This window comes from Eurytemora carolleeae, unplaced genomic scaffold (assembly GCF_000591075.1).
Source record: "Eurytemora carolleeae unplaced genomic scaffold, Eaff_2.0 scaffold952, whole genome shotgun sequence".
NCBI classification, from domain to species: Eukaryota; Metazoa; Arthropoda; class Copepoda; order Calanoida; family Temoridae; genus Eurytemora; species Eurytemora carolleeae.
Window position 1 is genome coordinate 175,293 of NW_019397317.1, and position 25,964 is coordinate 201,256.

Sequence of the window (25,964 nt, forward strand, 5' to 3'; positions counted from 1 at the left end):
TGAACAACTCTTTTGCCAATGAGGTTAACTAGAGGAGTGGTTCAACTTAACATACACAGTTCAACTGATTCCTGGACTTTATTAACTCCTACCTCAGAAGGTAAAAATCTTGAAATTAGACTCATAGCAAGTGCCTTTCTCCAACAAGTTCTGTTTAGTCTATGCCAATCAAGGTATACTGTATTCTCAAGTATCAATCAACCGTGATACAATATCTATATTTGTCTGTATGTATCATATAGATACAAATCGATCTAGAACTCCGGGTTCCTCAATAATATTTCAGTAGCAACCCGGTTACGACCCTATATGTATTTCTTAGGTATCTATCTTTCAAGATACAATTCCTATTGCAGCTCCATAATACTTTAGTTTGTATCAATCAGGATACAACGCTATATGTATTCCTTATTGTGTATCGTACTCAAGGTTCCTGAAGATTACTGCTACGCTCTAAGTATTCCTTCAATCTGTATCTATCTTTCGAGATACAATTCGAGCTGACACTCATGCCCTCTAATTGAGACAAAGGACCTTGTTCAACTAATTTATATTTTGGGTCTATGGTACATGTTACGTTATTAAATTAAATCGTAGTCAAACCAATGCACGTAGTTCTCAGAAACCTACAAACATAATCAAATTGAAGATAATGCTAACACGCAGTGTATTGGTATCTCAGGTTTACATATATAAAGTTTGCTATCGAAGTCAAACCTTGTAGAAATCCAAGGTATAGAAACAGCTACGTATAGCAACAAGGCGTATTTTCCGGGAGAACATTTGTTGTAGTTTTGAGAAATTAAATAATCAGTGTAAAGTAGATATAATTTTCATAAAATCCTTTTAAATGGTAAAACGGAATTTTATGAAATCATACTAGCATTACTGGAGAACTTTTTTTTTATACTTTTAAGAAATTTTTTTTTCTGGAAATAAAACTGTAGATAGCATTTTTATAAAATATTTTTTTTAATAGTACCACGCAATTTTATGTAATGTATATCCATATAATCATTCATTTATGTTGTCAGTACTCAGTACATAATAAAATCTGGGGGACCTTAAACACAATAGAGAGCAGTACAAATGTACATATTAAACTATTTTGCTCCTTTAATGTCTAGGGTATGTTTAAAAAAATAGAAATTATGATAATTATAATGATAAGCTACACTGTTTTACAAAAACGTTTAATTTCTCAAAAATATAAAAAATGTTCTCCCAGAAAATACGCCTTGTTGCTATACGTAGCTGTTTCTTTACGTTGGATTTCTACAAGGTTTGACTTCTTTGCTATCAATATTTATTACATAATGTTTGATTAATACAAAAGTTTGTACCGTACACACAAAATTGCTAGAAAGTAATTGAGTGTTTGCCACAAACTCTTATTTTCTAATCCCTAAATTTTCACAATTCTATTTTCTAAACTTTCGATATTTCAAACCAAAACTTCTAGTAGGTCAGGTATTGTAAGTTTGAATTATCATTACACAATCAGGATGTAACAAACAATTCGGGGATTAGAAAATTAATGTTGATTTTTGAATTTTTCCTTTAATAATTAATCTTCATCACTGATGTTTTTTTAACTGATATTTATTGAATACAATTGTAAGTTTGTATAATATATATGTCAACAAATGCAAGTGTACATTTTTCTATTTTAATTGTGTAAAAAAAGTTCACCTGCGGCGCACATTTATTCCATAGTGTTTTCACAAAAGTGCTGTGCACGCCCCCCCCTTTCGATCCATACTTTCCATACTTTTATAAACTTTGTATACTTTATTTTCATTATATACTTTATATACTTTCCATACTTTCCACGCTTTGAATACTTTCCATACTTTCCATACTAACCATGAGACAAAGCTTTAAATGACTATTGACGTATAACGAGTAGCATGTCAGATTCTCATTCCAAAACTATCCATAATTTTTTATTTGAAATTAATTATCATTAACTGTGTGGTTTCTTTGTAAAGTGAATTTCGGATTTCCAGAGCCAAAGAAGGAAATTGTTAGAATTAAGCCTCTCTTAAAATTACAACGACATCCCTTAAATGAAAATTCTCTTGTATTTCTCATTAAAACCGTTTAATAGATATTTTCTCTATCCCCCCCCCCCCCCCCTCCGCCAGCAGACATAGCTTCTTAACCTAAATTAGAATACTGTGTGCTTGATGACATCTCTAGTTTTAAATAATAACATTTTAAGATCAGATAGGGTTTATTTACAGGGAGACTAGGAAAAAATGCATCAAAATATTTAAACTTTTCTATGAAAAATATATTAGGTTATACAAAATAATTAGGCTTAGTTTTGAATTTTTTAAACAATTTTTCTAATCTAATTTTTTTTAAATTTTACCGACCCCCCTGTAGGATTTTACTCGGTTTACACCCCGTAGAGTTTACAACAGGAAATGATAAGATTTGCATAAGGTATTAAATTCGTTATTTTCAAGATTTTGCAATAGCGGATACACTTTTCTATCTTTCATCAGATATCTAGACAGATCTGCGTCCTATATCTATCTGTCTAGTTGTCTGTCTTTGAGAAGAATTAGATTGCGAAGCTCATTAGTAACGGATACATTGTTTTTACCCTCGTAAAATAATCCTCAAGTAGGTTTTAAACACATTTTGTAATTACACTGGTTCAATTCTCATTAAATGAAGTGGGAAGCTTTAAAAATATATATTACTAATGATTAATTTGTTTAATTGTGTGAAACTACAGGGCTGCCCACAAAGGATGAGAATTGTTGTGTTGAAGAGTTATAGAAGACAAGTCTCATCCAATATATAAGAGATGATCGTCTATGAGCATTAATACATAAAACAGTGAGTATAAAAAGGTTAAATGATTTATAAGCTTTGAATATTGCGATGTAATGAAAACAAACAAAAATATTGAGTAAACACAATTTTGGTGTTTTTAATAAATTGAAATCGGAAGGAAAAAAGGGAGAATATAATTTAGAAATATCCTTGAGAATTAGAGATAATTTTTGCTTCAAAGTTAATTATTATGTGGAATGAAAGCCACATTGTTCATAACGAATAGTCCTTAGAAGTTAAGGTGAGCAACATCTGTCCCTGTAAAATATTATTGATGTATAAAATGAAAACAAAATTTTGATTTTCTTTAAAACGTTTATTTTCTTTGTAAGTTATTAACTTATTACACAACAATAGAATAGATAAAATTCTTGAAGCAAAGATAGTTGCAGTGCTGCTGGTTCTCCTGTATAAATATAATATTATATATCAGAATAGCATCTTTATTATTTATTCAAATTCAATAGAAGACGACAATTAACCCTATCTCGATTGAGCTATTTTTGTCTAATAAGAATGGTGGGGGGGGGGTGTTTCCACCCCACCCCCTCCTCGCCACCCTATGAGTTTGCCCTTAGAGTTGAGATATGGGAGTGTGATAAATGTCGCATAATCCAACTTTTAAAGAAAAAATTAAACATCTAACTTTAATGGTTAGGGTGGATTTTTAAGAAAGTAAAATAGTATGTCGGAAAATGTTATAGTTATCTTTACTTTAAAAAACATGTGACACATGTTTTTTCTCCATTTTTTAAGAGCTTTTTAAATATACAAGTTTTAGCCATGTAGCTTAATTATTAAGAAAGTTATAAACCATTTCTGATTTTTTCTGAAACACTGACCAGCCATTTGAGTTTGACCGTCCTCCACCCTACCCATAAGAATTTAAAAAAAAAATCACAACAATTAAGTTGAAAATTGAAGTTTGAAGAAGTTCTAATGTAAGCCGTTTTTAAGTTATTTAGAAAAAAAACCACATGGGGGGGTGGACCATTCCCCCCTTTACAATCGTGATAGGGTTAAAACCATTATTTTCATACGTACCAATTCTAATCCGGCAGACACGGATATTTTTTGACACTGACTGTATTCTCCCGAATTGCAGGACTCCCAACAACTAGATAAACAAAATGTATTTATTAGTTCACAGTTTGGCTTTCGTGACAAATGAAAGACGACATTCAACCATCTCCCATATAATGGAAGTATTTACTCTGTTTTAATGTGTCTGTTACCCCCATTCAAAGAGGTACATGTTCGATTCACAAAGATACACTAAAAACCTTTATCTGATCGTCGTTTCTCTTACATCATTAAAAGTGTTTAATTCTTATAATTGTTGCTCCTGTCTGAAGCAGAATGACGCAATTGTCACTTTTGTTGAGAAAGCACAATAAAAATAATCAGTTTTAGAACAAGGAAAACATGGATATCCAATTCATTTAGCCAAAACTTTTATTGGTACCCTTCTGAATCGGACATGCCACTTTATAAATGGAGGGTCACTTTAAATGATGTCAAAATAGTACATACAGTCCCTTTAAGTTTAGTTTAAAATAGGCATGAACATGGTATGAACATTGAACATATACAGTCCCTTTAAGTTTAGTTTAAAATAGGCATGAACATGGTATGAACATTGAACATATACGGTCCCTTTAAGTTTAGTTTAAAATAGGCATGAACATGGTATGAACATTGAACATTTACAGTCCCTTTAAGTTTAGTTTAAAATAGGCATGAACATGGTATGAACATTGAACATATATCCGTAAATAACATCTGAGCAGCTACTGCAGTAATTTGGAATTATATTGCTACGAAAGAGAAAAACGTTCTTATAGCAGTATTTTAAAACTATTATCATTAAGCATCCCTGGTACTGGGATTTCCAAAGTGTGGGTTGTCCTTGTTAGTGTTTATTGTTCTGAACCCGACCTTTGAAGCTTGTTTTGTATAGATATACTCTGGTAACAAGCCAGCTGACAATTGATCCTTGTATCCTCTACGCTCAGAAGATAAGTTGCTGAAATGGAAAAAAAAACTTTAATTGAAGACGACAAGACGAGTTGCAGCAATATAATAAATCTTTTAACTTTTACTAGGAGTATAACCCCTGACCTTGTAATTCGAAAAGCTGGTTATCAATCAAAACTTAGATCAAATGTCATCTTCATTGCAGTATTGATACTTCTACTACATCTAATAATAATGTAAATACTTACGATTATAGTTCTCTAGGCAGGTGGGTTGAAGGGAAGCAGAATAACTAGAAATTAAAAATAAAAGGAGAAACAAATTTATTTTTGAAAAAAAATCTAATTTTTTTTAGCCTATGTTAAATCCCCGGGCACTTATCAGTTCCTATACAAAATTTCAGCCAATTAGGTCCAACCGTTTGGCCAGCTATAGCTGACATATAAATATATGAGCGAAGAGCTTTATTTTATAGATAAAAAATAGGAATTTTAAAAATTTGATATGCGCGTGTGACCTACGTGTAGTGCATTTAGTTGGTTCATTTTTGGGTCGTTTTCTTTCAGGTCTAATATTTGTTTTCTTTCAGGTCTAATATGTTTTCTTTCAGGTCTAATATTTGTAGCGTCAGAAGAACAAATGTTTTCTTAGTTGTTTAATTTAAAAAATTGCTTATTTCACTTTGGACCCTGACAGAAGATTTATTAAAAATAAGAATCATAAACTACCAAAAACGATACGAAAACGACCCAAAAACTATACAAAAACGACCCAAACACTATACAAAAACGACTCAAAACCATACAAAAACGACTCAAAAACGATACAAAAACGAACTAAGAACGTTAAGATTTAGCATTTTTTAATGAAAGAAAACTTTAACAGAATACATCTTTGGCATCTTGTAATCTATTTTTGAACGATTAGCATACATACCTGCGAGCGGGTGCAGCAGATTTTAGAAGAGAATGGAGCCGGACAGTGTCTAAACAAGAACACGCTGTTAATAAGCATTTATAATTCACAAATATTTTGTTCAAAATTATAAAGAAGAAAAAAATTATTTATGACACATCTTTGGCTACGCTCAATAATACACGTCGAGGTTTAAAGAAATACTTTATTGACTAAATATTTAAACTCAAATTATCTTAATCGAAAACATATATCAAGGTGACGTGGCAGGAATCTATATCTTCTTGCCGCGTCCGAATATCCGGCTTCAGCCTCTTCATCTTGAGTCGTCTTCCGCCACACATCACTATTTTTGGTATAGTTCGTTTGCAATTAATAACATATTTTCTATTTCAAAAGTTCGAAAAAAAAATACTCACTGTTAAATAATTTTGACTGATTAGATTTTCACTAGAGATTGCCATTGTGTCTTTTTATTTCATTTCAGTTTTAATGCAAACAAAAATCAATTTATTGTAAAAATTTCGTTATTTGTTTTAAAACAATAAAAACGGCGTTAACCAAAAGTTCTAAAAAACGAAGATGTCCGTTCCTATTTCTTACCAGTCGAATACATGGTGTGGGAAGCCCTGTTCATCAGAGGAACAATCTCATTTTTTCGAGACTTGGGCATTGTCTGATGAAAGCTGAATTTGCTTTGAGTGGGTAACAACAGCGGCCTAAAATTTAATGTATTTTGCTGAACAAATACAAACAAATATTTTCTGTAAACAAGTTTTAAGACTAAATATATCATGGCGCTTGGACTTTGTCAAAGATTTTCAAATGATATACAATTGTTTTTAATGATTGATTGATCGATTTTCACCTGTTTTCAGCTTGGTCTATAGTTTGATCTAAATTCTTCTTTCCAATTCCAAATTCTTTATTTTGATCTATTGGGTATTCTTTATACGCTGAGACTGAAGGGTAGGAAGGTCGCAGACGATTGGATTGGTAGTTTAAATTAGCATTAGCAACCTGAAGTTAAAGGGACTGTAGGTGCAAGCGTAAATTTTGGCATGCCCAAGTCACAACGACACCCTTTAAACCTTAGACTAAATGTTTAGTTGTTTAACACTTTGTTTGCCAGCTTTTTTTTTATTCAAGAAATTTTAATATTTAGAAGTAGAAGTATTAGTATTAGCAACCTGAATTTAAGATTCTTTAAGTTTAGATTAGTATTAGCAACCTGAATTTAAGCTGCTTTAAGTTTAGATTAGGATTAGCAACCTGAATTTAAGCTTCTTTAAGTTTAGATTAGTATTAGCAACCTGAATTTAAGCTGCTTTAAGTTTAGATTAGTATTAGCAACCTGAATTTAAGCTGCTTTAAGTTTAGATTATTATTAGCAAACTGAATTTAAGCTTTTTCAAGTTTAGATTAGTATTTACAAACTGAATTTAAGCTTCTTTAAGTTCAGATTAGTATTAGCAACCTGAATTTAAGCTTTTTCAAGTTTAGATTAGTATTAGCAAACTGAATTTAAGCTGCTTCAAGTTTAGATTAGGATTAGCAACCTGAATTTAAGCTTTTTCAAGTTTAGATTAGTATTAGCAAACTGAATTTAAGCTGCTTCAAGTTTAGATTATCATTAGCAACCTGAATTTAAGCTGCTTCAAGTTTAGATTAGGATTAGCAACCTGAATTTAAGCTGCTTCAAGTTCATTAGCAACCTGAATTTAAGCTGCTTCAAGTTTAGATTAGGATTAGCAACCTGAATTTAAGCTGCTTCAAGTTCAGATTAGGATTAGCAACCTGAATTTAAGCTGCTTCAAGTTAAAATTAGGATTAGCAACCTTAATTTAAGCTGCTTCAAGTTTAGATTAGTATTAGCAACCTGAATTTAAGCTTCTTTAAGTTTAGATTAGTATTAGCAACCTGAATTTAAGCTTCTTTAAGTTTAGATTAGTATCAGCAACCTGAATTTAAGCTGCTTCAAGTTTAGATTAGTATTAGCAACCTGAATTTATTAAGAGCTGTCATTGTTATTACTGTTGACCTTCCAATGAAAAGGAATACCAGATTCAAAACGGCAGCCTTTAAACCTTTATTTAATCAATAATGTGGAAGTGGAAGATATAATAATTTTATTAGCTTGGAAAGTATTTAATTTTGACATTTTCCTACAAACTGTTTCCGAGGCAGAAATGTCAAGTCATTTATAGAGTTAAAAGTAACACACTTTCCTGAGAATATTATGAAAAAGCAATTGGTTTTTTTTAAAAATCTAAATTGAAATTCACCTTTTGATTTTGAAAGTTTGAGAAGCTTGACTTTGAATAGCTGTAGTGGGGGTTCAGTGAGAATCCAGGTATACTCTCTCCAAACGGATTCAGGGGTCTAATAGATAAACTTTACTCATTTCTAAACAAAAAGGTTCATTTATTAATATTGTGAACTTTTTATAACCTTTTTGCATTTTGTTTAAACGGATAAAAAGATATTTCATTTTGTACTTTCACATTTTTTTTCTTTTAAATTAATGAAATATGTTTCTTACCTTTCGCTTTCGATTGGTTCAATAAAGTACTCTGTGTAAGGAGCAGGATCTGAGTTTCTTAAATAATAATTGTTAAAGGGATTGTCAACGTAATTTTAACCTACCCCCATGTCCATATTTAAAAATGTGCATGCAATTTCTTATCATAAACGTGTTGATTTCTGGTTATTTTGTCTGCAGATTACATTCAAGAAAAAACTACAATTGGAAGTTATCAATTTCTAGGGGGAAAAACAAGGATTATGTTTTAAAGTTGTCAGTATGACATTGCAACTCTTTTAATGTGTAATGGGCAGAAACATGAAATTGTGTGAATAGTCCATTAAGAATTGTATGTTCGTTAAACGGAAAAGAAGATTACAAAATTACATCGTTGAAATCGCATTTTATATTTAGGTGAAAAATCACTGAATATTTTGTTAAAAGTCAGTCTACAGGATACTAAAAACAATACTTTTTTATGAATTCATGTATAGTTTAAGTATGATTGATGTTACCGCAATAGCAATGCGCGCAACGATGCGCAACAATGCGGCTAAATGGTTGCTTTCTTTTGGGCATTAGAGTTGTACGCAATACAGACATTTTTGCGCATTGATTCGCAATATCTATTGCACAAAAATTTGCCGTTGCAACTATGAATGTTGCGCTTTTACCTCATTGCGATATTGCAATACTAAGCTATTGTGCAAAGATTAACTTCAATATTGTTAACAATCCCTTAAATACCTGAATTTTTCCGTAAATATACTTCCCTCTGTCGAGTAGAACACGCACAGGACAAAAAACACCTATGCCAAGTTGAATTATAATTAGTAATAAAACATGTCTTTAACATTTTTTAATTTTTTAATTAAGCACTTGTCTTATCATACAGTGAGATTCACAAGGAAGCAGAACAATTTAAAATCGTATTTGATCTTTGAAATAATTCAATATCAATATTTAATATCAGCACCTGTTGGGGCCCAAAAACCCTGGAAATTATAGATTTCGTTGATCCAGGTGGAGATCATGCAATGGGGGGGGGGTGAGCCCATATAGCCCCCCCCTGAATATGCATCTATCAGTGATTATGATTATAAGGGATCTAGTTCATATAAATATTGTAAATAACTCTCGTTAAAAAAAAAACATAAAAAAATATCTTTCTAGCTTTCAATTTACTTTCCAGCAAAAAATGAGGTATTTTTCTAACGCCACTTAATAGGTTTGAGATAATTATCTGAATTTTGATTTCTATTAAAATTGCATTTCAGCATTCCCAAAACAATGAAGAAAGTATAGTGTTTTAGGAGCCAAATACCTGAACACTGATTCGAAGGGGTTCACTAAACCTAAGCATTTTAGATAACAAATAACTTAATATTTAATATTTGCATAAAAAATAGTTGTTGAACTGTTCAAAGTGCAATAACTGTGTACGCCATGTACAATTGAAACATGTACACTTTGAACTTGTGCAGTACAATCAGGGTAAATTAGGTGTTAGTAAAGAAATTTTATTTAAAAGTATAAAGTTTTTCTGATTTACAAAAAAGGGCAAAAATTTTTAAAAATTTGAAAGAAAAAAATATTAGCGTTAAATTGTTGTATGTTGTACATTTGTACAGCTGTACTGCACAAATCAGTAGCAGAAAGTTAGGAAAGTACGAAACGTATATTGAGTAATTTATCGAAAAACTCACAAGTAAAAAATTCTAAGAAATGCTTGGATTTTGTGGATTTGTGTTGAGTTTACTAGTGCTGGTGATGGGATCAACAATAGATGAATCCTGTACATGCGGTGCCTCCAAAACTGCTGCAGGTACAGGGTGTCCCCTGAGGGGGGGAGTGCAGAAGTCATCAATTGGTAATCACAGCCAACCAAACCTGTTCTGCGTCATGCGCGGCGCGCTCCTCAATTTGTAATCACCGTAAAATCTTGTTTTCTGAATTTTAATTTAATGCATTTATAACACAGGCATGAGTATTGACTTAAACTAAATTTTCAATTTGTTTTCAGATTGGCTTGTTCAACAAAAACTGAGAAACAAGGCATAGTTTATTTGAGCCAAATCTTCGCCAATTTAATGACTGCATTTAATGGTTGGAGTTATGAGGTTGGGCTACCTGTTTACTAAAATTACCCCGCCCCGAACAAAGTAACATCTATCTCACGTTCAACATCTACAACAAAACTTATAAAATGCTTAAAAAGAAGATAAAAAATTTCAAAAATCTGACTCGTCCTGTCCACTGGTCAAAATTTAAGTACTTAGGTTACTACTAATTATGGGTTAAAGTTTTATCTCAATGAAAGATGTTTATGTGTTATGCTGTTAATGGGGAAAATGGTAATTCTCTGGGAGCAGAGGGAGTCCCGGGGGCATTTCTCCCCAGAATGCTTGCCATATGAGTCGTAAATTTCAAACTAAGAAATAAACGATTTAATGTTAATATTTTTATTTCTGATTACCAATGAGGCGGTGGAGATTAAGGAGCACACATGCTGAAAAACATGTTTGGGTGGCTGTGATTACCAATTGAGGACTTCTGCATCCCCCCCCCACTCCCCCTCCACCATGAGTCCCATGCACATTGGATCGTTAATGGCAATGATAAGTACAGCTTGTAGGACTAAAAAGAAAAATTTTTTTCAGATGAATATTTTTGAAAATTTTTTAAGGCCAATATAATTATTTTGCTCGCAGAAAATATTAGATTTTTTAAAGATTATGTGCGTATTTTAGCGTCATATCTATGAGTTTTTAATTGTTTAATTTCTGAACATTGTTACATAATCTTTGATACAGGCGGGGGTAAGAATATTTGACTTCAATGACATTTTTAACATTTTCTATCATTTTCAACATCAATGAATTAGAATAAAAATGCAGCAATTCTGAGACAGAAAAATACAAGAAATCTATAGGAAAATTTTTAAAAATTAAAACTGAATGAATTATGAACAGAATTCTGAAGTGTCATTCTTTGCCAGTAATCCTATGTGTTTTAGCATGCTTAAAATCTGTTAATGCTAATTTTTTTTATTAAATTTATGATATTTTAGGTCAGACTGATTCTCGAATTGTAGGGGGAGTTGAGGCTCAGGTATGAAACCATAATTAAAACTATTTATAACACTGTTATTTTGGTTTGCAGTGCTCAAAGTTTTTGGACAGAAATTTTCTCTTTATCGAGAGGGTTCATGCCTTTAAGATTTAATTTTGTCCCAAGCTTTTGCGAGGGACAAAATATAATCTAAAAAGGCGAGAACCTTCGAGATATAGAGAAAATTCAAGTCCAAAAACTTTAAAGCACGTAGTGCCAAAGTAACAATATTATAGGTAATTTTTTTAATCCGGGAACCAATCTAAACTTTATAGCACACGTGCTATAAAGTACAGCTAATTTAACTTAATATAGCGATGATTACTTTATAGCACGTTTATTATGAAATTCACGATTAAGTGAATAAGAATGATTAAGGTACACAATAGTTTCATAAATAATTTTGCATTAAATTTAATAAATACGAATAATCCATGAATATTTATTAAATAAAAGATTGTGCAGATGGAGTCCACATTGTTTTCTATTTAACGTATGTTATCATTTCTTCCACTGCAGTTAGAAGCGAGCATTGATATATATATAGCAATGTTTTGGATATGAAGAATATTGTGAACTGAAGACAGAATTTTTGTATTTTGAATCTTGGAATTAAGCATCAACTTATGCAGACCTAAGAATAACACATGTGGAAACTATTAGATTTTTAAAAGAACAGGCTAGCAACGCAAAGAATGAAGTTGTGTCCACAAAAAAGTTCACATTTTTTTAACCCTTTTGTTTAAAAAAATGTTTGTGATGAATAAGACGATATTAATAAAGTGTATATGATTTCTTTTCTAATTCAACTTTAATAACATTTAGAGACATGCTTACAACTGGCTTGGACATATATGCTTTCCGATGGGGTAAGGTTATTTTTTTTTAAATATTATTTTTAAATATTTTTTATTTGAGTCATATTTCACATGTTCATTCTTACAACAAATTTCAACTGTTTTTTCCTAATATTTACGAAAAAATCATGAGCAAGCTAGTATAAATATCTAACGTAATACAAAGTTCATTTCACTTTTACATTTTTAAAGCAATTTGAAACTTTAAATCTTTTTCTGGTAGTTTCACAGGGACACAACTAAATCTATTTGATAAAAAGGATTTTTTCGGCAAAATTTTAGCTTCTTGATTCTGTATATTTATGCGAATGTGCATTGTGCATTATGTGCAACTGATTCCTTATATATAAATTCGCGACGTTTTGTTAGGAATGGTGCGTGGCATTGTTACTGCGGAGCTGCGCTTGTTACAAGTCAGCATTTATTAACTGCTGCTCACTGCGTTTGTCCAAATACATTCTATCCAAGTGAATTTCAGGTTTTCGTTTTATTTTAAACAGTTTAACAATGAAGATTTTATTTATATAATGATAATATTATATAATTCCTATCAAGGAATGTACCAGAAATCCCCATAGCTGTGTTTGCTATAAACTATGCTGCAATCTGAAAGAAATGTAAACAAACCCAATTCTTAGTCTAAATAACATTTGGTTTGTTTACTTTCCTCTCAGAAACTGTAGTAAATTTTTACAACAAAGTATATTTCTAAAATAAATTCGCAGATTGGAATTAGCCAAAGAACTTCCCAATTTTGTCCACATCGTCATTCAATTCGAACTAATTGTTTTCGATTAAATAGAATTGGTTGCTGGGATAAATCAATAGATTTTCTTATTCACTACGCTTTTAAGAGAGTATTTAATATACATAAACAAAATTCCTTGAAAGGCATGATACAAAATTAGAATTAGACACTAGATTTAAAATTTATTTAAAATTTCATTAATCTTCCTTATAATGATCAGAGATCACTCCCTTTAATTTTCAACTGGAATCGATCACTCCCTTTATATTACAGGATGAAAAGGGTAGTGTATTTGTTCAGCTCGGAGATCATAATAAGAAGGATATAAAAGATGCAAGGACTGTAAGTGACTTTAATTGTTCGTCATAATTAATTTTTGAACTCGATTTTAAATTTTTCTCTTTAAATTATAAAACAATAACAACAAAAAATTTCGCGGATTTAATTCAATTTTTCGTGGATTTTGAAAAGTCAAATCTTTTTATGACAACATCCATGATCCACAATCCGTTTTTACGTCAATTAGATACTAACAGACAGACAAACAAACAAACAAACAGACAAACAGACAGACAGACAAACAAACAAACAAAAGACCCAGAAATATCCTATTTTTATTTTTATTATTATTACCCATAACTGTATTATTAGATGAGTTATACCCATGTTGGATACCGGATATGCCACGAAGGATACAACCCAACCGGAAATAATCAATTTAAAAATGATATTGCTGTTATCAGGTCAGTTTTTTCAGAGACAAACCTCTCATTTTTTTACATCTGCATGGTGAGACTGTAACGTCGATCCAAAAGTCACTCAAAACGCTTAAAATATGACAATTTAAAGCTTGATTTTTATTTCTGCCTCAGATTTAGTTTTTTAATGGTGCAAGGAAGGAACTAAACAAATTTCGTACAATCGTATCTGAAGTCTCATCCTGTGTGGATAACCCTGTACAATCATAATTATTAGATATATTTACAGCAGCATGACTATCGTCTTTTAATTCGAATCTTTGCTGAAGTGTTCTGTAATCTGTAATTGCTAAAATGTGTTCTGAGTTGGGAACTTTTGAATAGTGGTTACTTATAATCCTAATCGCTTAATCTCGATATCCACAGTGACTGGAGAGCAGTTATGAATCTTTTGTAGCAGCTGCAATTGATATTTGACAATATCTAATACATCAAGTTGTAAAATTAGAGTAATTATGAGTATTACATAATTAGTTCCTAATTATAAAGCTGTGTGCATATAAAGTAAATCGATATCCATATAATAAAGCTCTTTGCTCATAAATATATATATTTTTATACCGAAGATTTTTGGCAAAGCATGAAACATAATGTATAGTTAAGTTCTTTATTAAATATAAATGTAATGTAGTATATGAAAAATATGAAAAGGGGAGATATATTTTCTCCGATCAGAAGGGCAAAAACTAAGTTTATTCAAACCAAATATTAAACGATGTACACATTCGCCTGTATAACATTTTGCCTAATTAACAGTTTGCCTGTTTAATCTTGATCCACAAGATATTCGTAAATATTGAATATAAAATTTTCTGCATATTAATGTGATATGCACCCTTATGAATATCATGACAACAATCTGAAATATTCTTATTTACTCCGCCAGGAGTCCTGAAAATAATCCCAACATGAACAAAAATAAGTTTCCCTGTATAACAGTTTGCCTATTAAATATTTAAGTTTATTTTTCGCCTAAACCATGATTTTCTTGAAACACCCACAAACTTGAAAAACAGGAAAACCCGATAAACTGATTTGAAAATTCTGCAAATTAGTCGTATTTTTTTTCTTGAAAATATGGCAGCACTTATCAAAGTTAGAGTCTCTAACAGAGGAAAGCCTTCCATTCTTGATAAAAACAATTATTCATATGTTGGAAATGGAGGCATAGAGACAACCATCTATTGGAGATGCTCTAGAAGACTCCAATGAACATAAATCTTTTACAAGCCGTGGAACGGATCAAGTTTTTTGTTGACGGATTTTAGACTACTCCGAGGCCGGAGTACATGCTAAAAATTTGCAAATAGTTGAGCAGATCCAGTCTCAGAATTATACAAGAAAAACATTATCAGAATATTATAAAGGCGAAAATACACTCAAATGGTATTTAGGCAAACTGTTATTCAGGCAAACTGTTATACAGACAAACTGTTATACACTCAAATGGTATATAGGCAAACTGTTATACACTCAAATGGTATTTAGGCAAACTGTTATATAGGCAAACTGTTATATAGGCAAACTGTTATACAGGCAAACTGTTATACAAGCAAACTGTTATACAGGCAAACTGTTATACAGGCAAATTGTTATACAGGCAAAATTTTATAAAGGCGAATGTTTACTAGGCAAACAAGCAATAGGCGAAAGTGTTATATGTTAGCTATAGCTATCAAACGGCTGAACTAAATTGGTTGACATTTATTTAGGGAACCAGTGGGGAACATAGGCTTAAAAAAATTTTGATTGAAATTCTATTTTTTTCTTATTATTCGAATTCTAGAGGCACTTGAAAAAATAAAGATTATAAGGAAGATCAATTTTTCAATTTTAAATTGAAACAAAGAAAACTTAGGACTGCACTGGTGAAGAATGAATTTGAGCATTTTTATCAAAAAGTTCCCAGTAATTTTTCATCAATAATAATACTGAATATTATCCATAGATTAGAAAGCCCTGTAATATTTGGCAACTATGGTGGTCGGGTGGGAACTCTTTGCCTGAACAGAAATATTTTGAGCAGACAAGATAATCTTGATGTTTCAGTGGCAGGTATTTAAAAAGAAAAAAACATAAAATTCTAAAAATTAAATCATCAAAATTTATAAAAGAACAAATCGATTCTTTTTTAAAAGACATTTATCGCGCATTTAGTTGAATTAGAGGGGTTTCATTCGCAATATTTGCAAAATTTGATCTGTTATAGTAGAGGATATCCGAAGAATAACAAAATATCATTGTAATGTATAGACATTTTATTGTAAAATTAATCGAAATCCTAACACAGAATAAAATTATTTTGCATATGGAACTCCAAATTTTAATTTAAAGCAAACCCCTTTTCATTAATTGTTATATAGGTCCTAACAAAGTTCTGTGATTGTGAACAATAGAAAAAATGTTAAATAACCGAAATTTTATTAGCTAACGGAATTGACGGAAATTATTTTACAAGCATTAATTTGTATCTTCTTAAAATATAATCATTTTCATTGAATTAAGTACTTTTCCTAAGCCAAAACTTGAACCAACCCCAAATTTTTTTTTAATACTTATTTTTCTTTTCTAGGATGGGGTCTTACTGAAGAGGATGGGTCCAACTCGGACTATCTAAAGGTTTGCTTGCACACTAACGACCCAGAAATCTGTAGGAAATCACCAAAAATATTTGTTTTTTCATAATTTTCAGTATTAAAATTTTTTTTCTGCATTTTATTTAGGTTGTTGAGCTGAAAACAATGACTTTACGAGATTGCTCAAGAACAGGATACAAAGATTATTGGTATATCTATTTTGACATTTTTCATACAGTGATGACCAGAAGACTCCGGAAAAGGAAATTGACTTTTAAACTCAAGTCACGACTTTAAATAGTCCGATGAGCATAGGGCACAGCAATTTTGCCGTGCAAACAGACACATTTCACTGAATAAGGAATTTGATATCTAACTATATAGGCTATTTGCTTTAGAGCAACATTAAATATACTTCATTTTTTTTAATGTCGTCTTTTTATTCTCTAGTTTTCTGGGTTTCACTGTTTATTTTTTGTATACCAAGAATATTATTTTCCAGGACAAGTTGTTATGTTTTTAGGACATATTTTTCCAATGGTATGATCTGTGCTGGACCACCCTCCTCTCAAACCAGGAGGGATGCCTGCCAAGGAAAGTTTTTATCTCCTCAATCTTAACAAGTAGATTTAAAGGGACTGTAAGTGTATTTTCAAGTGACCCTACCTGCAAAGGTGATAATGCCCTATTCACAACGGTACCCTTGAAACCTTTATCTGATAAATAATGGGGAAGATACAAGGAGTATGAAATAGAAGGGAGATACAACTGACGCGCCCCGCTCTTCCATATGATTATGCATGCTTTGCAGACGGTACTTCATTTAAATAAGAAATATTCAGAATACGCGGCATTTGTACACCAGACAAATATTTCTTATACAAATGTAGTTCCGTCTGAAAAGCATGTATAATCATATGGTAGGGCGGGCCGCGTCAGTTGTATCTCCCTTCTATTTCATACTCCTTAGTCCTTGGGAAGATATTGTCGTTTTTCTAGATTTAAAGTGTTTTAATTCTGATAATTATTTCTCAGGTGTTTGCCCGCAGTAAAAAATGAGAAGCCTGCAATTGAAAATACTGAGTTTTCAAAATCATTATAAGATATCTAATTCATACATGATCAGACAAAGCTTTCAAATGTATCGTTGTGAATCGGATATTGCCATCTTTGAATGAAAGGTCACTTGAAATTACACTTACAGTCCTTTTAAACACTTCCAAAGAGTTTGTTTCAGTCTTTAAATGTAACTGTGGCCTTCAACTTTGAATGTATATTTTGAATTTTGAAAATATATTCTATTAAAAATCCATAACAGAGTTTTTTCAACCCTAAAAACTCGTAAGTAGTTAGATAAAAGTTTAGAATAAATAATTTTAAAAGAAAAACAAGTTTCAAGCAAGAGTTTACTTCTTTAAAAACCTTATGTATATTTTATAGGAGATAGTGGGGGTCCATTGTTTACAAAGGATTTGCGAAAGTAAGTAAACTTTATTTCGAAAAAAAAAACTTTTTTCTCAATTGTGGTAGACAGTAAACACTATGGTGCACGCACAGGAACTTTCAAAGGAGAAAAATTGGACCCAATTAAAAGAATGTTTTTAACTTTTCATTCTTAGGAAATCAGTGTTTCATGTTTTTCCTTAAAAATCAAATTAAATCACAGAAATATTTCTACCATGTTTTTTTTCTATGCCATTACATAAAGTAAAATATTAGAGGTCTCTGACGAATCATTGGGAGGAGGACCAGACTCCTGAAAATATTTTTATCAAAGATTTATATTCACTAATTATTCAATTATTAGGATATTTTCGATCAAATCAATGGCAGAATCAATTATTTTTTATCATCATTATCTTGAATTTTTAAATCTTTATAAATGTGTTCGCAGATTTTTTTTAATTTCTTCAATTGCTGTGTTTGCAATGATCGAAATCCTAGGAAATCTAATGAAAACATTTAAGAAACTGAAGACTAAATGAGTAAAACTACTTATTTTAAATAATCAATTTTTATTTTCTCTAACCTGAATCCCGGAATCAAACTCACAATGAAATTAATGGGCGAAACCGGTTCCCATCCCTTTAAGCTAACATCTCAATTTAGTATTTAGAGGGGGTTATTAATAAGTGATTATAGGAAATTAAATTAATTAATTATATATATACTCACTTATCGTATTACCAGTCAAATGAGAGTGTGCATTTGCATACATGCTATGCAGTGCTAGACCTTCTCAACGGAGCTAAGCAGCTCCTATAAAGATGCACTGCATACTGCATAGCACGCTCTCATCTGACTGCAGTGCTATGATAAATAAGTATTTTTAGAACAGTGACTGATAAATCCTTGTTCTAGTGGTAGATACTATCAAGTAGGCCTGGTATCCTGGGGACTAGGGTGTGCACAACAGGAATTTCCAGGAGTATTCTCTAGGTACAAACCATAGACTAAATATACAATGACTGCTCACGGGCTAGGCTAAGCAGGCCTATAGTTGTACCGACATGACATGCTACATTTCCACGAAAGGTGTTGACTGCCATCTAATACCCATTCAGGGGTACGTTTTTAATTTTTAAAGAAATACTCCAACTTTTAACATAACATAAAATTGATTTTGCATTTTGTATCTAAAGGATCCTTGAATATCCCTGAATACAGACGTCTGATTATTGGTCGTGTACTCTAGTTGTACACAATAGAAACCTGCTGTAAAAGATCTCTGTACTCTGTCTCTAGTACAAACACTATAGTTTAATTTATTAAAGGAACAGTAAGCGTCATTTAAAGTAGGATTCTCCATGCAAAGCTGACAATGCCCGATTCACAACAAAAACGTTGTCTGGTCAAATATAAATTGGATATTAATTTTAAAAACTGATTTCAAATGTGGTTTCTCTACAAAAGTGACATAAACCTTTCAGCTGGGGGTCCTGTGGATTTTCACAAAAAAAGTCGGGACTGATCAGTTCAATCCTTTATACGTTTATTGGACACAAACTAACAGCCAGACAAGAAAAGAATATATACAGATTTATTTTTTATTAAAGAATTAGGAAAAATTAATTCCACCATTTCTATATTTAAAATAAGCTTCAGTCCCTTTATTCTAAAGTTGATATATATCCAAAATATTTTTTTTTTCTTTTTTAAACCCTAAATTCAAGCTGTAAGACCATATCTCATTAATTTAATAAGTTCATCTTGAGATTGACATGGATAGCAGAACATCACTAAAACTCTGATTGATTTATTGATTGATTTATCGAATTGATTGATTGATTAATTAATTAATTGATCTATATCTTAGATTGAGTTTTTACTGGGACTGGATAATGACCCAGCTAGCTGATGGTGTATTCTGCGCAGATCAATAAAATATGATTTTATGAAATATTTGGCTAATTATTAAATAAATATTTATTTTACAGTTTATTTGCCATTTACTTCATAGTCTTTTAGTTTTGGAATTATATTTTCAACAAAATTTCAGGGGTCCATATAAATCCATTTATGATCATAAATAGTAAACTGGATTAGGGTTTAAAGTACATTTAGGGACATGAAAATACATTTTATGTGTCTCTGCTTGCCGTTTTTATTTTTGGTAATTACCTTTTACCGCTTAACCAACCAAAATCAAACATATTTATTTACAATAAAATCCACAATAGTTTAAAGAATTGTTTAATCCACAAATTTTTAATATTAATTCATTCAATTGATCATAACTTGTTTTTTGTGTGAAATGTTTACACAAAGCATACAATAAAAACTATTTCATCATGTTGACAACAAACTATCCTCCATCTCATTCAGTATTCTACAGTCAATCATATGATATAATCCTAGGAAAGTTTAAAGATGAAAGAGCTGGATCTCCAATTAGCGAAGGTGTGTTTCTTAAAGATAAGATGTAATTCTATTTTGAATATAAAAACAAAACAAGTCTGACAAGACAACTGCCAAGGGAATCTCGACAAGTGCTAAAGTACGAAATCTGAACCACATCAACTATCTGAAAACTGTACAATCCCCTGAAATTGTGAAGAAATTAGTTATTTCATAGAAAAGTTCAAAACAGTCTGTACACAGTCAAACAGAGCAAATGTGGTTTGTCAGGCTTCAATGATAAAATCAATTTAACTAGAATGATAATGAATTCATTGCTCATGGCTTTGGGTGCTCTCCGTGATAAATTATCATTGCAGACTGTACATATTGCATATTGTACATTAATCCTGTAATATTACCCAGGAAACACAACTGGATGATGAATCTAGATAACTAGTTGTCCAAAACTCCACTCAAACTCGACTTTAACTCCACTTTTGAATTCCAGTCTCCAACTGGATGAAATCTGGGTGAAAAAACTCTACTTAAACTCGACTTTTTGAATCCCAGTTTTTACCAAGTCAGGGTGAAAACTTTAATTCAAAACTCAGCTTCAAAACTCCACTTTAACTCGACTTTGAACTCCAGTCACCAACTGGGTAAATTCCAATTTTTACCAAGTCACAAGCTAGGTGAAAAAACTCGAATTTTTGAATCTCAGTTTTACCAAGTCAGGGTGAAAACTAGGATTTCAAAGCTTCACTTTAACTCCACTTTTAAACTCCAGTCACCATCTCTATGAAATCTGGGTGAATAAACTTGACATAAACTCGACTTTTTGAATTCCAGTTTCTGTGTCAATATATTCATGAAACCTCAAATGCACAAAAATGCATTTTTAAGTGAGAATTTAATAATATTTGATGATGTTTCAAAAGAATTAATATATGTAAGAAATTTTATGCTACTATTTTGGTAAATACAATGTTTCAAAATTTCTATCATTTTGGAGTAAATTGATGTTTTCATTAGAATCAATGTCAGTAAATTCTTAATTTTTGATAAATAGAAGTTCCACTTAGACAGTCTTGTAATAGTTAAAACGGTAAGTTTATACAATATAACATATATTGAATATGCAATTGTTAAGGTGTAGGTGATATCATCTAGATATCATCCATATATCACCCACATATCATCCATATATTTCACATATCATCCAAATATTACCCACATATCATCCAAATATCATCCATATATCACCCACATATCGTCCAAATATCACCCGGACTATATTTTTACAACCCCCCAACTTGAGGAAAAGTCGAGTTTTCCTCCAGATATGGCAAAACTATTGCAGGTGAAACTCCACTTTTAAACTCAATTAAAACTCCACTTCTGGAAGGCAAAAGTCGAGTTTTACTCTATCTTAACTCGAGTTTTTTTGTTTGCTAGTATACTAAAATATTTTTCAAATGTCACAAAAATTCTAAAATTAGAAACTTAAAAATTTTTTTTTTAACATGTATTCATATAAATTCTAAAAAAATACAAAAATGTTCAAAAAAATTCTAAAATCATATAATCAAAAATCGTTATTCAGCATGTATTCACTTGTGCAGTACAATTTTTAATAAATATCGAAAACTAAACACAAACTCTAATTTATGATCTCATTAACAAATATCGAATATGTCCTCTTGGTAGGGTATGGCACGTTCTGACTTTTTTGAAATCGTTCAGTTCCGTTCTAGAACGAGGGCCTTTGGCTAAATAATTCTGTTCTGGTTCCTTTTTTATCATTCTGTTCTTGTTCTGTTCCGTTCTGTTCTGAGTAGAAGAATGGTCTTCCTTTTCCGTTCCGTTCTTGGCGTTCTTGTTTAAAGAACGGTAAGGAACGAGAGCGGAACGATAAAAAGGAACAAGAGCAGAATGATTTAACCGAAGGCCTTTGTTTTAGAACGGAACTGAACGATTTCAAAAAATAGTTCAAATGAACAAAAAAATTAGTTCAAATGAAATAGACTAAATGAAAAAAAATAGTCCAAATGAGAAAAAAATAGTTAAAACGAAAAAAATACAAAAAAATTGTCTAAATTAAAAAAAAGATGGTTGAAATAAAAAAAAATTTAAATGAAGTACATTATAACAAAACAAAAAGTTCTGCATTACAGGACATTGTGGAAAAACATAAAAATAGTTTAAATAAACAAAAAATTTCAAATAAATTAGTTGAAAAGCATATAAATAGTTCAAACGAGATCGAAAATGTGATTCACACCCGGCATGATTCTACCAAATCCTTCTCCTCATTCACAGGCCCCCGAGCCCCGAGGCCCCCTCCTCTAATCAACCTATGGAAAAATTAATATACAGGGTGTCCCACGAAACATGACAAAAGCAAGACGACTTAAAAGTCTTCTATTAGTCTTCTATCTACTTTAACATGTATGATTCTTGAAACAATTCTCACATAATTCTCCTAGCCCTGGCATTTCCAAATAGTGGTCTGCGTTTTTTGTGCTTTCAATATTACCGGAGATATAAAGAGTTTGGTTCAGATTTCAATTTTGTTAAATAAAAGCAAAATTGTCGAAATCTGAACGAAATTCTTCATATCTCGGGCAATATTGAAANGTAATGGTGCCTCTGTGACCCCTCAGCCTTTCTTTAGCCTCCTTCCCTGTCTCTCCTATATATTGAGGATGGGAAGGACAAACTCGGCCTCCTCTCCTACATGTAATCATGTATATAATATTTGAGGAGGAGCAGGTCAGCTTATCCTTAATCCTCATCTTTTCTCTGCAGTAGCCGAGATTATCACCTCTTCAACAGAATTCTTTCCCATCTGTTCACATACAGGGCCGGGCAGCGAGATTTATTACAGGGTTTAAACCCAACCTTATCTGTTATGTCCATTTGAACTCTTTTTATGTCCATTTGAACTATTGTTTTGTTCATTTCAACTACTCACTAAACCGAAAACCTAAAAATACCAAAGTCTTTATATGGTATTGTGAGCCGAACAAAAGGAATAATACTCGAAAGAGGGAAATAAGGCAAATTGGGAGTAGGGAAACACTCTTTTCTACCGGCCATACATAGATGAGAACAACTTCTTGAAAATGTATATTTCAGTAACGAAGGTTTCCTACAACAAAATACAAATTGTTATTGACGTACATGTGTATAAATGATTGTTAATAAAGATTAAACAGTTAAGGGTAACTAACAATAAATGGGCGTTGATGTGAATCGAACAATTGGTTTAGAAACATGTAACATTTAGAATTGAATAAAGGCTTAATTCTAGGTTTTGCAGATTTAGTGGATCATATTTTATAACTGTTGTGAATCAATAAATAAAGGTTTAAAAGGTACTGTTGTGAATTGGCAAATAAAAGGTTTAAGATATTGTTGTGAATCTGCAAATAAAGGTTTAAAGGATATTTTTGTGAATTAAGTATACGGAACTTACAATCTAGAAAACTGTGGCACGGCGAAAGGTTGTTTGAACTGAAGTCTAAAGCAATTTAATTCTTCTGAAATAAATATTTATCTGTGTAAAGTAATTTCACTGTTTATTTGTAAATGATTCACTGAAAATTATGTTTAAATTGGTTCTAAAAGAACTTTAAGTTCCATGAGGTTTTTGTTCATATTTACGCGAAAGCCTTGGAAATGTTTGGTTTGGTAAGTGGACGGAGGGTCCAACGGAGGTACAGTTTGTCAGAGACGACCTTACAACAGGGTAATTTTAGGGGTATGGTTCACAGGTATACATATTAATAGGTATTTTTACGTATAAATATGTATGCTCTACTTTTCAGTAAAGAACTTACGTATATTTACATATTTTTAAGTATTTATCATAACAAGCAATTTTTTAAATGCTTTGGTTTTCCAGAAACGTATTTAAACGAAAAATTACGTATACCTTTTACCAAGTAATTTTTCTAAATTTTTAGGTATTTATTTTACGTAATTTTACGTATTTTTTAGGTTTTTTCTTTACTTAAAAAATTGTATTTTTTAGAGTAGAAAAGTTTGATGCAAACCTAAAAATATGTATAATTTCTTAAATTTCATACCAAGAAATGTTGCAAAGTTTTTAGGTTTTTATTTTACACGCCCCTGTATATTTTTGTTTTCATACCAAGAAATTTTTCAAAGTTTTTAGGTTTCTATTTTACGTATTTTTACGTATTTTTTAGGGTTTTTCTTTACTTAAAAGGTTGTATTTTTTTTTAGTTTGAAAGTTTGATGCAAACCTAAAAATACATATATTTTTGTAAATTTCATACCAAGAAATATGTTTCAGAGTTTTTAGGTTTTTATTTTACGTATTTTTATGTATTTTTTAGGTTTTTTCTTTACTTAAAAATTGTATTTTTTTAGAATTTAAAAGTTTGATGCAAACCTAAAAATACATATATTTTTGTAAATTTCATACCAAGAAATGTTTCAGAGTTTTTAGGTTTTTATTTTACGTATTTTTATGTATTTTTTAGGTGTTTTCTTTGCTTAAACAATTGTATTTTTAAAAGTTTGATGCAAACCTTAAAATACGTATATTTTCGTAAATTTCATACCAAGTAATTTTTCTAAGTGTCAATATATTAACGAAACCTCAACTGCACAAAAATGCATTTATAAGTTAGAATTTGAAAATAGTTTGTGCTCTTTTTAAGAGAATTGTTCTGTAAGAAATTTAATGCAAACATTTTGGAAAATGCAATATTTCAAATTAACTAAAAATAGTTCAAATGAGCATTGAATAAACTCGTTTGAACCACGGCCCGCTTATATGTATGCTTCTATCTACCGATCTATACTATTCTGGGCTAGTATGTGTAACTTTGTCGGTGGGCTTTGCAGTTGTTATATCTAAGTGGACCCTAGATATTTTTAGGAAATTTCTAAAACCTCTGCATAGCAAATTTTAGGTTTTATTAAAAGAAATTTTTTCTGGCTATTATTCATTCTTTAAAAATAATTTGTACTTTTAAAAAAGTTTGAAATGAAGTTCAGGGTCCAAATTAGAGAAGAACTCTGCAGGTAGATAGTGGGCCCTGGAGTAAGCTGAAATGAGACTGCCTAAAATCTTGTGAACATATAGCATTTTCTTCAAAGAGTTGGTAGCATCAAAGGCGCATTGTTTTCAGAATTCCAAAATGTGGTCTGCCGTTTTTGTACCTTAAAAATTGACCTTAAGATATTAAGAAATTTAAGTTTAAAACTCAAAATATTAAGTGTAAGCAAGGTTGTTTAAATCTTTAGTAATCTCCAACAATTTTTATAATACAAAGAAGGAGGCTAAATCTTATCAAGTTTTAAAGACTTACAATATTTTTCTATACTTCTTTGACATCTATTAACTTTACGAAAACCAAAGACAAATTGACAAAGTTCCAGGGTCCAATGTCTAACGTACTGCATAACACCCCAGCGAAAAAATTACATCAAACCTTGACTATGATATATCCATTCTATTATATATCTTAATATATGGTTTGAACTATAATATGTTCATTTCAAAACTTTTTTTTTGTTTATTTCATATATAATATAATAGTTCCAAATAAACAATAATTCAAATGAACTAAAAATAGTTCAAATGAGCATTATAAATAAACTCGTTTGAACTATTGTTCATTTCAACTATTCACGATACATGGTACCACGTGTGCTTCTATAGTTCAAACGAACAATGAACATGAACAAAAGTTCAAATGAACAATAGGTCAAACGGGAGTAGTTCAAATGGGATAGCATCGTAGCAGATTTGCGTAGGTCGAAATATATACC

General features: G+C 31.1%; 2 protein-coding genes across 4 annotated transcripts; one reads left to right on the forward strand and one right to left on the reverse strand.

Annotated features, from left to right (window-relative positions):
- Positions 1-3,145: 3,145 nt before the first annotated feature.
- Positions 3,146-9,709, reverse strand: LOC111713488 (uncharacterized). Its single transcript, XM_023488352.1, has 11 exons — positions 9,591-9,709; positions 9,014-9,075; positions 8,285-8,341; positions 8,028-8,124; positions 6,611-6,762; positions 6,346-6,461; positions 5,764-5,812; positions 5,076-5,119; positions 4,789-4,876; positions 3,895-3,967; positions 3,146-3,256 (listed from the first exon to the last, which is right to left on the reverse strand). Exons 1-11 carry the CDS (start codon positions 9,627-9,629, stop codon positions 3,194-3,196), a joined length of 840 nt encoding a protein of 279 aa, XP_023344120.1. The 5' UTR covers positions 9,630-9,709; the 3' UTR covers positions 3,146-3,193.
- Positions 9,710-9,895: 186 nt separating this feature from the next.
- LOC111713487 (venom protease) lies at positions 9,896-19,757 on the forward strand. 3 transcript variants are annotated; one of them, XM_023488349.1, is made up of 13 exons: positions 9,896-10,091; positions 11,337-11,377; positions 12,203-12,246; positions 12,604-12,712; positions 13,256-13,324; positions 13,634-13,725; positions 15,689-15,795; positions 16,313-16,359; positions 16,464-16,525; positions 16,819-16,910; positions 17,757-17,796; positions 18,678-18,755; positions 19,633-19,757. In XM_023488349.1, exons 1-13 carry the CDS (start codon positions 9,992-9,994, stop codon positions 19,697-19,699), a joined length of 948 nt encoding a protein of 315 aa, XP_023344117.1. In that variant the 5' UTR covers positions 9,896-9,991; the 3' UTR covers positions 19,700-19,757. The 3 variants fall into 3 exon arrangements, with proteins under 3 accessions (XP_023344117.1, XP_023344118.1, XP_023344119.1); XM_023488350.1 differs by having other exon boundaries at positions 9,899-10,091; positions 16,840-16,910; XM_023488351.1 differs by lacking the exon at positions 9,896-10,091 and adding an exon at positions 10,318-10,386.
- The last annotated feature ends 6,207 nt before the right edge of the window (positions 19,758-25,964 follow it).

What these genes read in the sequence shown, in the direction of transcription:
- LOC111713488 (XM_023488352.1), bottom strand. Translation starts at nt 9,629, where the DNA reads ATGCTTAGGTTTAGTGAACCCCTTCGAATCAGTGTTCAG. An exon ending in ATAGACCAAGCTGAAAACAG is followed by an intron (nt 6,462 to 6,610) that starts GTGAAAATCGAT and finishes ATTAAATTTTAG; the next exon opens with GCCGCTGTTGTTACCCACTC. An exon ending in ATACAAAACAAGCTTCAAAG is followed by an intron (nt 3,968 to 4,788) that starts GTCGGGTTCAGA and finishes TTGTTTATCTAG; the next exon opens with TTGTTGGGAGTCCTGCAATT.
- LOC111713487 (XM_023488349.1), top strand. Translation starts at nt 9,992, where the DNA reads ATGCTTGGATTTTGTGGATTTGTGTTGAGTTTACTAGTGCTGGTGATG. An exon ending in TAGGGGGAGTTGAGGCTCAG is followed by an intron (nt 11,378 to 12,202) that starts GTATGAAACCAT and finishes AATAACATTTAG; the next exon opens with AGACATGCTTACAACTGGCT. An exon ending in CATATATGCTTTCCGATGGG is followed by an intron (nt 12,247 to 12,603) that starts GTAAGGTTATTT and finishes ACGTTTTGTTAG; the next exon opens with GAATGGTGCGTGGCATTGTT.